The 12,625-nt window shown below is 40.3% G+C and overlaps 1 protein-coding gene across 1 annotated transcript in view; it reads right to left on the reverse strand.

Annotated features, from left to right (window-relative positions):
* Positions 1–12,625, reverse strand: part of lrriq1 (leucine-rich repeats and IQ motif containing 1) — a 40,661-nt gene that overhangs the window by 13,053 nt on the left and 14,983 nt on the right. The window contains 8 exon segments of the mRNA XM_038706880.1: positions 564–665; positions 1,458–1,546; positions 1,660–1,731; positions 2,645–2,766; positions 3,868–3,957; positions 5,602–5,727; positions 7,192–7,351; positions 7,839–8,303. Coding sequence (XP_038562808.1) covers positions 564–665; positions 1,458–1,546; positions 1,660–1,731; positions 2,645–2,766; positions 3,868–3,957; positions 5,602–5,727; positions 7,192–7,351; positions 7,839–8,303 — 1,226 coding nt within the window.

The following is a 12,625-nucleotide window of genomic DNA, read 5'->3' on the forward strand; positions in this document are numbered from 1 at the left end:
TCAGACTTTATACCAACATCAACCTGTAAAGTATTTTGAAGATTGTTTTACGATCCATAACAATAAGAATTTAGTGTTAACGAAGACTAAATGTCCTCTGTGGCAAGTTAAAAACTGTTTAGCTATATGAAAGCTGAGAAACTTACAAGTACACAATTGGGTTTTTTGAAGATTTTGTGTCCAGCGAAATAGCTTATATCCAAGGGTGCACCTAACTTTAAAAATAAATTTTGGGAGTCTTACCTTTGTATGTGCAGTTTGTCTGATCACTCCCTGCAAATCTTTCTTTTCCAGAATCATGACAGACTTTCAGACTTCATTGCAGTGATATCACTGTCCATGTTATTTTAACTGATGGAAACTATTGCCAAAACTATTAAAATAATACCAATAAAGTAATAAATAGTATTTTTCATAAAGTTTTAATTAAGTAGAACTCTACAGTAGTCTACAGCACCGGTCTGTACAGAAGTTCATGTCAGACCAAGAAAGACTTAGTAGTAGTAGTAGTATTTATTGTACAGGTGTTACTACAGGGTAACCAAATGTGTAGCATGTCCTACCTTTTATAAGATTTCTGTTGTATTGTGCTTGCCTGTTCGGTGCCTCCACTGGACACAGCTGGTAACTGCAGTTTTTGAATAAGGCAAGACGGACAATGGGATCTAGGAGAGTAAGAGAGAGAGGGTCAAAGAAGGACAAGGCAGGCCTAAAACCAGAAGCAGAAAACTAAGACCTAACATTCGGAAAATATTAAAACAGTGTTCTGGTTCCACTGAGGCAGATGCCATTAGGAGTTAGTGCCGACATAGACCTGTGTGTCCGTGGAGCAAGATGACAAGAGCCCTGCTATTGGAATCATGCATTTGCAATTCTGATCAAAGAGCAGGCTCCCTCTGCATGACCATGGCATGATAACCATGGCAGGACTACTGTTTCTTGGAGCAGAGCAGAGGTGAGGTCACCTTTAACTTCAGCCGCACTCAACCACTACAATGAATCGTAATGAAAATCATCACAGGATGACTTGTCAAGAGGTTTCTTGGCAATTGTTATTTCCTTTGCAAGCTTTTAAATAAGGTCCAATAAGAGGTGACAGGCCCTGGCTTCTGCTGTCTGTTAAGGCTCATTACTGTACATGGGGTGGAAAGGTTCACTGCTGTTGAAGCATGGTTGAAGAATCAAAGACAAGAATGAAAAGGAGGAACAATTAGTGTGGATTTTTTCCCTTTTAGAAAGTACAATTGATGTCCTCACAGCAGATCCTTTTATGCTATGAGGGAAATTTAAGAAGTAAACCATGAGAGCTTCTGCCATATACCATACCCTTTGTAATCTTTGCATGTCTTCATTTTGCAAACAATAATGTGATTTCTCAACCTGAAATATTACACACACCAGAAAAGAAATTGCAAAGACAAAGCTCAAATACATATTTTACACTTCTACACACTCACCCCTCCGTTTCTTCGCCTGTTGCTTCTTTGACTTCATCTTCTGGGCTCTCTTGAGCATTAAAAGAGCCGTGTGGCTGTTAGTGAAGCCCCTAGAGACACAAAGGACAAAAAGTGTCATTCCACATACAAAACACACACACACAGATACAAACAATCAAAACCTAATCATGCAGCATCAGCATTTTATAACTTAATAATTTACCATTCTTCCAGAATCTTTTCTGATCTTTCAGAGAGACCACATACCACTGAGGCTGAGGCAGGATATTTGCTTCTGAAATCATAAATATATTATTGTCCCAAAACATGAAATGCAGCAAAGTATACATTCACATTTTGTAATTTTACAACACATATTAATATACCATCATATGCACTGGATATAAAACTGTCAGAACAGCAGAAATAGTACTACCAGATTTTTAATGATATGAAAAGAGATTATTAGACACAAACATTTTTGTATCCCACTGTTTCCATTACAACAACATTCTTCTACTGCTGACTGCATAGCAGGTCCACTCGTACAATTTGGTTTGAGTATTTTGCATAAAGGCTGCATTACGTAAGGTTGAATAGGGAAAAGTTAATTTCATGACAGAAATACGCTGAATATGGACCTAATTTAAACATGGGTCGTCGTGATTTTCATTTCAAAACTTTGTCAGACTGTCAATTTATATCCAATTTCAACACAATTTATTGTCCATAGTGCAAGTATACTGAACATGACATGACAATAAACAATCTTGATTATCACGTCATTCTCAGTAATTTGCTTTTGGTTGTGACGTATATGACTGTGTGTAGTTAAGTGTCACAAATGTTGAGTATGTTCAAAGTGAGAAAATTATGAATCCAGTTTTGATGCCTTGCTATTGCCTATATTATGTGGCTTAAGGCCAGGCTGTGCTCGTAACAAACTAAATAGGAATGAAAAGCCTGCCTTTCAGAGAGGGAGGCAATATGCTGTGAAACACACAAATGCCGATAACAGTGCACACAAAGCATTCACTGTGTTGCACTTACATACTTTCTCACCTCTGCAGACATGATGTAAACAAAACAAACATGCCAATGTTTTTTACTATAAATGTAGTCAAATGTTTATGTAAACAGTTTGAAACAGAAATTAAGTAGATTATGACCTACAGCTTAGTCAGTATTTGGGCTGTGGGTTGTCCTACCTGATGGAGCCCACTGGAGAAGCACAGTCCACCTGTCCTCCAGCCACCCAGGCCTGTTTTGACCCCCGTACAAGTGGTGGTGGGGATATGTACTGGGAGGGTTCAGGAAAGGACCCAGGAGGCTGAAATACATATGTAAATCAGTATCAGCATTAATTTACAGGTTGTATCACTTTATTTGAGTAGATTTTTATTAACTTAACTTTTTAGACAAAAGTTTATACAGCAGCTCTTTATATTAGATTTAATTTTTAATTTACTGGAGTGGTTATTTTCATTTCATTAAAAGTAAAAACTGAATCCTTGTTTGAGTTTTTTTCAGAGGGTTATGATGCTGGATCTCCAAATGGAAAAAATAAGCCTAAGCTCTGTCTAGATAAAATTTCTTCTTCAGTCTACCTTAGGGCAAATGAAATATAATTTACATATATATATATATATATTATATACACACACACACACACACACACACACACATATATATACACAATATAATGTCAGTCACATTTAATTCAAGTGCCTGTATGTTTTATTTTGAGGTATCTGGATGACACTTTAAACCAGAGCAAGTTTTCACACTTAAGGAATGTTCATATGTAATTCAAACTAACAGTTTAATTACTCTCCAGATCCCATTTTCTCTTTGTGGAAGCTCTAAATTGTTCATCCTTGCCTTTGATGTGTACCTCAGTGTCAACACATTGAGGCTGGCCACGACAGCAGCTGCACCACATCAGCTGGCCTAAACCGGCTACCATGATGTACAGCACTGAGCACGCTCCAAAGAAAAGATCCAACGAGAGGTAAATGAAGGAAAAAAAACATGACGACAGTCCACCAGCGTGAAAAATGACATCTGCTAGAGCAGAGCAACCCTCCAGGAAATAATCTTGTTTTTCAAGAGAATAAATTCAAAGATCAATCAGGGAGAGTAAGACAAATCCTGGAGGGGGCGATAACAAAGATGAGAAAGAGACAGGGCAAGAAAATTGCAAAAAAATAGCAGCACACACAGCTCCCAAACTTATAACATATTGGGTGACCCATCGAAAAAAGATCAAAACAAACAGAATGCCTGCTCTCACAGATAAATAGTCTTCTAGTTTGTTGTGGGAAAGACTGGTATATCTGGTAATCCACAAAATTCACTGGCCACTTTCACTATAATACCAGCCCACCAGGTTTTAAGAGTATTGCAGAATATCCTGTGACAGTTGCTTTACCTTCAGAGACAGTGGCTGCTCTGACCCGGGGGAACGTCTGGGAGCAGAATTCTCAGAAAGCGGCAATGTCCAGTGTTTCTCCAGGGCTGCCTTTTTGAAAATCAAAATATTCTGATTTTATTTATATATATATATATATACACATATATACACATATAATACATATATATATATATATATATATATAAATTTTTTCCAGACAACAGACGAGGAACAAAATAAAGTGTCTGATATATAATATGTGTGTATGTGTGCACATACAGGTTTGTGTCTTAGTATATGTTTCTCTGTTTTTGTGTATGTGTCCAAATTTGGTCACTTTATTAGGTACACCGTGCTAGTGCTGGGTTGGACCATATTGACATGACAGCATCACGCAGTTGCTGCAGATTTGTCGGCTGCACATCCATGATCTTCCATTCAACTACATCTCAAAGTTGCTCTATTGGATTGAGATCTGGTGACTGTGGAGGCCATTGGAGTACAGTGCACTCATTGTGAAGTTCAAGAAACCAGTTTTAGATGATTTGAACTTTGTGACAGGGTGCATTATCCTGCTGTAGGTAGCCATCAGAAGACGGCCGTATGATCATAAAGGGATGGACATGTCAGCAACAATACTCAGGTAGGCTGTCGCGTTTAAATTATGTTCAATTGGTACTAAGAGGCCCAAAGTGTGGCAAGAAAATATCCCTAATACCATTACACCACCACCACTCGCCTGAACAGTTGATACAAGGCAGGATGGATCCATGCTTTCATGTTGTTTACGCCAAATTCTGACCTTACCTGAATGTCCCAGCTGAAATCGAGACTCATCAGACCAGTCAATGTTTATTCAATCTTCTATTGTCCACTTTTGGTGAGCCTGTGCAAACTGTAGCCTCACTTTCCTGTTCTTATCTGACAGGAGTGGCACCCAGTGTGGTCTTCTGCTGCTGTAGCCCATCTGCTTCAAGGTTCGACATGTTGTGCGTTCAGAGATTGTATTTTGTATACCTTGGTTCTAACAAATGGTTATTTGAGTTATTTTCTGTCATCTCGAACCAGTATGCCCATTCTCCTTTGACCTCTGACATCAACAAGGCATTTTCATCCACACAACAGCCGCTCACTGGATATTTTCTCTTTTTTGGACCATTCATTGTAAACGCTAGAGATGGTTGTGTGTGAAAATCACAGTAGCTCAGCAGCATCGTGGTGATGGCGCAATGGATAAGAGGCCTGCCTTTGGTGTGAGAGACCCAGGTTCAACTCCCCACTGTGACCCATGCGCCATGTGTCCCTGAGCAAGACACTTAACCCCTCATTGCTCCAGAGGCGTGCGACCTCTGACATGTATAGCAATTGTAAGTCGCTTTGGATAAAAGCATCCGGTAAATGAATAAATGTAATCTAACAATTCCATTTTATTTATAGAGCGCCAAATAACAACAGTTATCTCACAGCGCTTTTCATAAAAGAGCAGGTCTAGACCCTACTCTGTGATGTTAAGACCGTACTCTGTGATGTTAATAAAGTAGTAAGTGGCCAGTGAGTGTACGTATCTATGCAGATTTGCATGTGTGCAAGATTGTGTGTGTTTATGGAGAGTTTGGGGAAAGTCTATTTATGTATGCATCTTATATTTATATTTATATTTTATCCTCCGTACAGGTTTGTGTGTCTGATAGGGCCTAGGGTAACGCATTACTTATCCATGAAAGTGAAGAACACATAAACTTGTGCTCATACCTCATCAAAGACAAACTCATTCACGTCCACCTCCTCAAAGGTGTCGTCCTCTACGGTGTCCAGGCATGTGACAGCAGCCAGAGCAGATGTGAGCCTCCTCCTCAGAGTGAAGCCCCTCCAAAATGCCTGGAGGTACCCAAAGAAGAAATGGTAGAAAACCTTCCATGAATCATGAGGCACACGTAAATATTGTGTGTTATCCCATTAGGGAAATAAAACATGTTAACCTCTCTTTTAATTGCAAAGTGTTCTGCTGTCTGAACTCTGCATGACTCTGGGCTGTTCCGAGACAAATGGAGCTCCAGTGTGCCTCTAAATCCTCCAATTCCCAATGGGCTGGGGGGGGCACACTTCACTTCAAGTTGAGTCGAGCAGGAATCCTAGAACTCTTACTACCACACTTCTTTGGAATCTAATTAATCACTCTTTCCCCTTCCGCCCCCCCAACCCCCCCGCCCCCCACCACCACATGCACACATACTATTCTACTACACTACCACCCCCAACTTCTACCTTAGAGAGCCCTAAAGGACTCATCAAACACTTTTTGTGTTGAGAAGGGATTTGGGAGAAGTGTTGAGTAGCATGTTTTTCAGAACAGCAGCTTACACCTATATGCAGAGGATTAGCCGAATAAGCCTCCATAGCACGTATGAGGCCTAAAGATGGATGTTCAAGGGTGAAAATGGACATTTTCAGATGTCCACTGTGTGAAAGAAACTCCAGGTTGCAGCCATGTTACTGGAAAATTCTAGTTGAAGCAGTAAGGCCTTAATTATACATTGACAATTTCAGGCCAGTCTCTTGTCTATGCTAAACTAAGCTTGTGAAATATTGGAGGTTTTGAAACTAGCAGGCACACTGACATATTGGCAGGTTTTATGCAGATAGGGTGCTGAAAAAATCAATTGATGAGTCAAATGGTGATTAATTAATATACCAAAAATATTATTTACCAATTATCTGATACGGACTACTTGTTAGTTGCTGCCCAAATGCATATGTCCTTAGTTCTTTAATGCATCCATGAACATATTCATGTAATGGAGAGATTAATTCCACTGGACTAATACATGATTATTAATTAATCAAACAGGTTGAATGATTCAGGTCAGATATTCTGAAAGTAGAAGGCAGTCTCTGGCTTCTCATGCTCTTTGGGTATGTTGTGCTTAATTTAATTCAGTTTTATTTTACACCAGATCGTAACCTTAACCATATGCATATGTGTATAATTTGCAGAGATCCAATAATTCCCACCATGAGCAAGCACTTGGTGACAGTGGCATCACTCAGGGTGGGCAGCCATCTGCCTCAACTGGTTGGGTGAAATGAGCACATGATTTACATACGCTACTTCTACTGGATAGTTCTTTTCTGACATTGCTACTGTACTCCGCACTTGCTGCAAAGGTAACATAACTATGTCCTTCCAAACTGGCATCAGAGGAAAACTGGTGTTGGTGGAGGATGTTGCAAAATGACAAAATAGTATGTATGTAGTAAGTATGCTTTTTATGTAACAAAAGCAACAACCACAGTGGACTAAAAAAAGGTCAGAATCTCCAACAAAATTCCAAACAGTTTCACCTGGATGACAGTTGCTGCATAATCTTGGCTCCTGTTAATATAGGAAGGTCCTGGCTTTCCTCCTCTTCCTCCTCCCTTCTCAGCTGTGGAAGGGCTGCTGATGTTCCCACATTTCTGTCTGTATTTCATCCACAGCTGCTGAATCACGACTGCTGCTGTGCTGCTCCAGAGAAGACACACACATAGACAAATACACACACACAAAGTGAGGGATATACATGATGTCATAGCACCTTAGTCTTTCAAAACATTTCTGAGACAGCAGGACTCTGGAGAGTTTAAGCCTGTCCAGAGCCACCCTGCATATGAAAGATCTATTGTCCTCCCAAAGATACGGCAGCGTTAATGATGAAGCTGCGTGTTAAAATGAATAAGATGTTCAACATCTTCTGCTATAAATCACATAAAGGAGGCTCCAATGATGACAAATGTTCTGCAACAGAAAGTAATAAAATGCGGAGCTGCTATAAAAAGTATAAAAATTTCATTTTTTTAAACTGTTTGCTTTAAGCCAGCAGTGTCCACTTGTGTACTTGTGTATGCTGTTATTAGAAACACTACATCAGCTGATCTCACTGATCTGTTGTCGACAGTGCAGAGTTGGATGGAATGGGAATACTATTGACTCAGAACATTTGGTGAATTACTTTTGGAGGTCCAGGTCTTGATGGTTGGACACAGGTGCCATTTCAAGATTGGAGGAAATAGTTTTTCCCTTTGTTGTTAAGGAGTGAACACTGCCAGAGTTAGCTTTGCTAACCGTTGGCCCTGTCTTTGGACCTGTTCTAACATTGTCGAATGTTTCATGCTGACTCTCTGCAGATGAGTTCCCTTCGAAAGTCCAGTAGCTGCATTTGATATTGTTCCTGTCTGGAATAACTGGTGGAATTTTTCCAGTGGACTCTATTTCTGGACACTCGATAACCTCTTCAGCATTGGGACTGTCAATGTCGATTGTTTCTTTGGGTGTTGCTTGACCTGCAGCCCTGTATTTGTCAGCCACAGTGGTGTCACCATATTCATGGGCAAATCTCTGGTCCTTAGCCAGCTGCAGAGCCTCAGTGAAGTGTCGGCAGGAGGTCTTTACAGCATCCAGGGAAGATGAGGCATTACTGTGAACATATGCACACAAAAACACACCGTTTTAGGCATGGATGCTCACTCTTTTTAGAATGTCTGCATGTACTGTAACACTGAAGAGCCTGTGACAAACAGCCACTCACACACGTTTCAGAAAATTACAGTAACATCCTTACCTAGCTCCATTCGTCACGAATAAAAAAACAGATCTACTCAGTGGACCTATGCAGTGATTGATGGTGACTGGGTGCACCCTCCTTTTTTGTCAGGAAAGCTGACAACTAAATGGCAGCACTGATTAAATATTATACATTTAGTGACAGTGTACTAAGCTTGATGATTTTGCCAATGCTGCATTAATGTAACCTTTCCTCTTTAAAAGCTTTTATTTAATGTAAAGATGAGCATGTTAGTTTTAATTAGATTTTGAATTGATTTTTGTAGTGGTGTGATTAGTTTGACATTGGCAAATCCCTGCCTGTATGAGATGGATTTGGTACTGTTCAGATTTAATCAACATACTTGAAAATTAAGAAAATGTTTTCCAATTTTTAAAGAAAATCATAGGTGTAATCAAAAAACCACACCAAAGAATATTTCTGTATCTGTAAGACTTTTCTAAATTATCAATGGTGTTATGAAATGAAATTAATGATTCAAACAAACAAAATTGTAATTCTAACAAAACGTTTAAAGGTCTGCAATTCACATGAGGTTCAGAGTAATTTAGTTTAGACCATACTGTTATGAAATAGTATTAAAAAAAGTGTAATTCAGCATGCTTAATTTCTTGAGAAATTCAATCTATTCTGCTGCAACACAGGAAAATCTAATACAGATGCAGATGCTGACATTTAGTTCTTACTCTTGACCAGTTCATCTGAGGTGAGGTCAATGAACTGTGTGTGTGTGTGTGTGTGTGTGTGTGTGTGTGTGTGTGTGTGAGTGAGTGAGTGAGTGAGTGAGAGAGACAGAGAGAGAGAGTTGCCTGCCTGCTCTGTGTGTGCCTTAATACCATATAATGTCTCTTTCATTGAGGGGATAAACTGACTACAAAGCACTCTCAATGGAAACTTAATGAATCTATTAGCAATGCTAGGCTCTCCTTGTCTTCAACCCTGAGGGGGTAGAGACGCGTCAGTACCCAGTCAGTCTGGAGGGCCCCGTAGCCTTAGGTAGTACAGCTTCTTCTCTACAAAGACATAGCCATTCATTCTCAGTGGGACAAGGGGAAAAGAAGTCGGGAGGTCCAAAAGGATTGTGACCCCACTGACACTCGTCCCCCGTACCTGCTGGTTCACTCCAGGGTCACCATCAACATGTATACCACTGATATAAGAGGGTAGGAATGGACGAATGGACAGGAACAAAAAAACGTTTTTACACAGTCAAAGCTGCAGTATGAAATTATTTTCCACAGGGAAATAATAAATCCAAGAAACATATTGAGTATTGCTAATCTGCATCTGTCTGTAATCATGTGTGTAGATACCAAAATCCATACTGGTTACTTATCTTTTCAATTATCATCTGGGTGTTCCCAGTAGAAGACATACACTCTTGAACAAAATCTTAAGACCGGGGGAAACATTGCAAGTACTCACATTTCGCGCTGGTGGATCATAACCGGGTTGTAAGTATTGCTTCAAAATGCCAAAAGAAGAAACAGGAGCAAGAGACAAAAAATATAGAGTAGGCCATTTATTGAAAACTGCATTTAAACTCAAACAGGCTGTTCATCAGCTGATCAAAAGTTTAAGACCATAGCCCAAAAATAAAACCTACAACAGAACTAAAAGTGTCAAAAAAGGACTCAGTAGTGAGTAGCCCCACCGTTCTTGTTGATCACTTCAAACACTCGTTTCGGCATGCTTGATGCGACTGTTCCCAGGAGGCTGCTGGGAACGTTGCTCCATGTGGTGAAGATGGCTTCACGAAGGGCATCCGTGGTCTGGAACTGACGTCCATTTTTGTAAACTTCCCTTGCCATCCATCCCCAAATGTTCTCAATGGGATTTAGATCAGGAGAACACGCAGGATGGTCCAAAAGAGCAACGTTATTCTCCTGGAAGAAGTCCTTCGTCAGGTGGGCGTTGTGAATTGCAGCATTGTCCTGTTGAAAGACCCAGTCATTACCGAACAGACAGGGGCCCTCAGTCAAGAGGGATGCCCGCTGCAACATGTCCACATAGCCAGTCGCCGTTTGACAAATTTTTTCTCGTCAGAGAATAAAACTTTCTTCCACCTTTCAAAGTACCATGTTTGGTGCTCCCTGGCAAATTCCAAACGGGCAAGTTTGTGGAGTGGGAGGAGACGTGGCCTTTGAAGACGTTTTTGTTCTTGAAGCCCTTCTCTCGCAGATGACGTCTTATGGTTATTGGGCTACAGTCAGCATCAGTAAGTGTCTTAATTTGGGTCGAGGATCGACCTGTGTCTTCACGGACAACCCGTCGGATCCTGCGGCTCAGTGCAGGAGAATTTTTTTGGGGTCTACCACTTGACTTTTTTGTCCCATAACTCTCAGGATCTTTTAAGAAATGTAAAATAACTGTCTTACTGCGTCCAACCTTGGCAGCGATGGCGCGTTGCGAGAGGCCTTGCTTGTGCAGCTCAACAATCCTGCCACGTTCAATGAGAGAAAGCCTTTTTGCCTTTGCTATCAAGAGATCATGACAGTGTGACTGCCTGAAGATCAATGACACGAAAGCCATATTTTTGTGCAGATTTTACCTTTTTATGCCTATGGTCTTAAACTTTTGAACAGCTGATGAACAGCCTGTTTGAGTTTAAATGCAGTTTTCAATAAATGGCCTACTCTATATTTTTTGTCTCTTGCTCCTGTTTCTTCTTTTGGCATTTTGAAGCAATACTTACAACCCGGTTATGATCCACCAGCGCGAAATGCGAGTACTTGCAATGTTTCCCCCGGTCTTAAGATTTTGTTCAAGAGTGTAGTATAATGAATTTATTATGTTTTTATTGCAGATTCTACAGCAGTGGCTATACAGATGCAGTTTACCTCAACCTCAACTAGATGCCAGCTCAAAAAAAAGTGGTGGCGTGTGAAGTAATAAGCTTTACAACCTAAAAGCAAAAATATTCTAGCTTGTAGTTGTGGTATGTTTAGTGAGGAATTCCCTCTCTGTGTTTCTCTAGTGTCTCCAGGGAATAACTGTAACTTTGGAAGATACTCACTTGATTTGTCTAACTGAACTTTGAAATGCATCTTGAAACAGAGCAATGATTGAATTTTGAAGAACAGGAAGAACAACTTGAACGACCAATGACTCTTTTAATGGACTCCAGTTTGTCTCTAAGAAGCTGTTGCACTGTTCGGTAGCAAGAGATATATGCAAGAAAATCCGGAACATGGCCAGGAGAAGAAGAAGTCAGAAACAGCAGGATTCTTTTCCTCAAAAACAACTTCTACATGGATTTTTTTCACTCTAGGACACAGAAATATTTGTTTTATCTTTTGTGCTCCCAACTTTTGTTTATCTTAAACTTTGGTGTTTAGATTAAGAGCCAAATTCATAAAAACTCAATTCTAAGTATTCTACGTAGAAAATAGAGGCAGTTTGTAAGGAACAGAGGATTTAGCCTTCACCTACACCGTGTGGAGAAACATTGTGAAACCAAACCCCATGATTTCCCACCTTACAGTCACCAGTGGACTGGCATGTGACTCTCCTCTCACCTCCCCTAAACCTCAGACAGACACAAGGTCAGGCCAGGGGTTAAATGGCTGTGTTGGTCCTTGCAAAATCCCCAGAATGGCTCATTGTCCAGAGGCTAGGAGGGTAGAGGGCACACAGTGAGGGGTGAAGCAAAGGGAGTGCCATGCTAGCCCCCAAGCCATAGGAGTCCTCGGTGTGACCCATACGAGCAGCCGCAGCCACGTTTCATCTTTTGTGCTGCGTAATTTGGAAGGGTCACGAAGATAAGCAGAAAGTTGACCACTGTTTTAAGTATTGGTGGTCCGTCTTGCATAGGAGTGTCAATGTGTGCAGAGGCCAGTGACATTGAAGGACTTGTGAAAATAGATGGACGTTGTCTTTGGGCTCGCTACGCCCTATGTATCAGACATAACAAGAAGATAGCTAACATTCCTGACTGCTTTCTGTCTGTCTGACAAGCTACTCAGCATAAGATAAAATGTGTAATATGACCTCGTTTACTCTTTTCAAGTGTGTCAGTTAGAGTTTTACCTCTCACCTGCATGTTTCATATTTTTTCTTCTTACTACTTTATAAGTGCTATCTAGCAATCATATATTACAGATTGACCAAACTTTTTATTGCAGAAAAATTAGGATGGTGACAAGATACATTGAAGGGAGAGAGAACATGCTATT

This window comes from Micropterus salmoides, unplaced genomic scaffold (assembly GCF_014851395.1).
Source record: "Micropterus salmoides isolate LMB-PRFRI ecotype aquatic unplaced genomic scaffold, ASM1485139v1 Ms_hic_scaffold_8, whole genome shotgun sequence".
NCBI classification, from domain to species: Eukaryota; Metazoa; Chordata; class Actinopteri; order Centrarchiformes; family Centrarchidae; genus Micropterus; species Micropterus salmoides.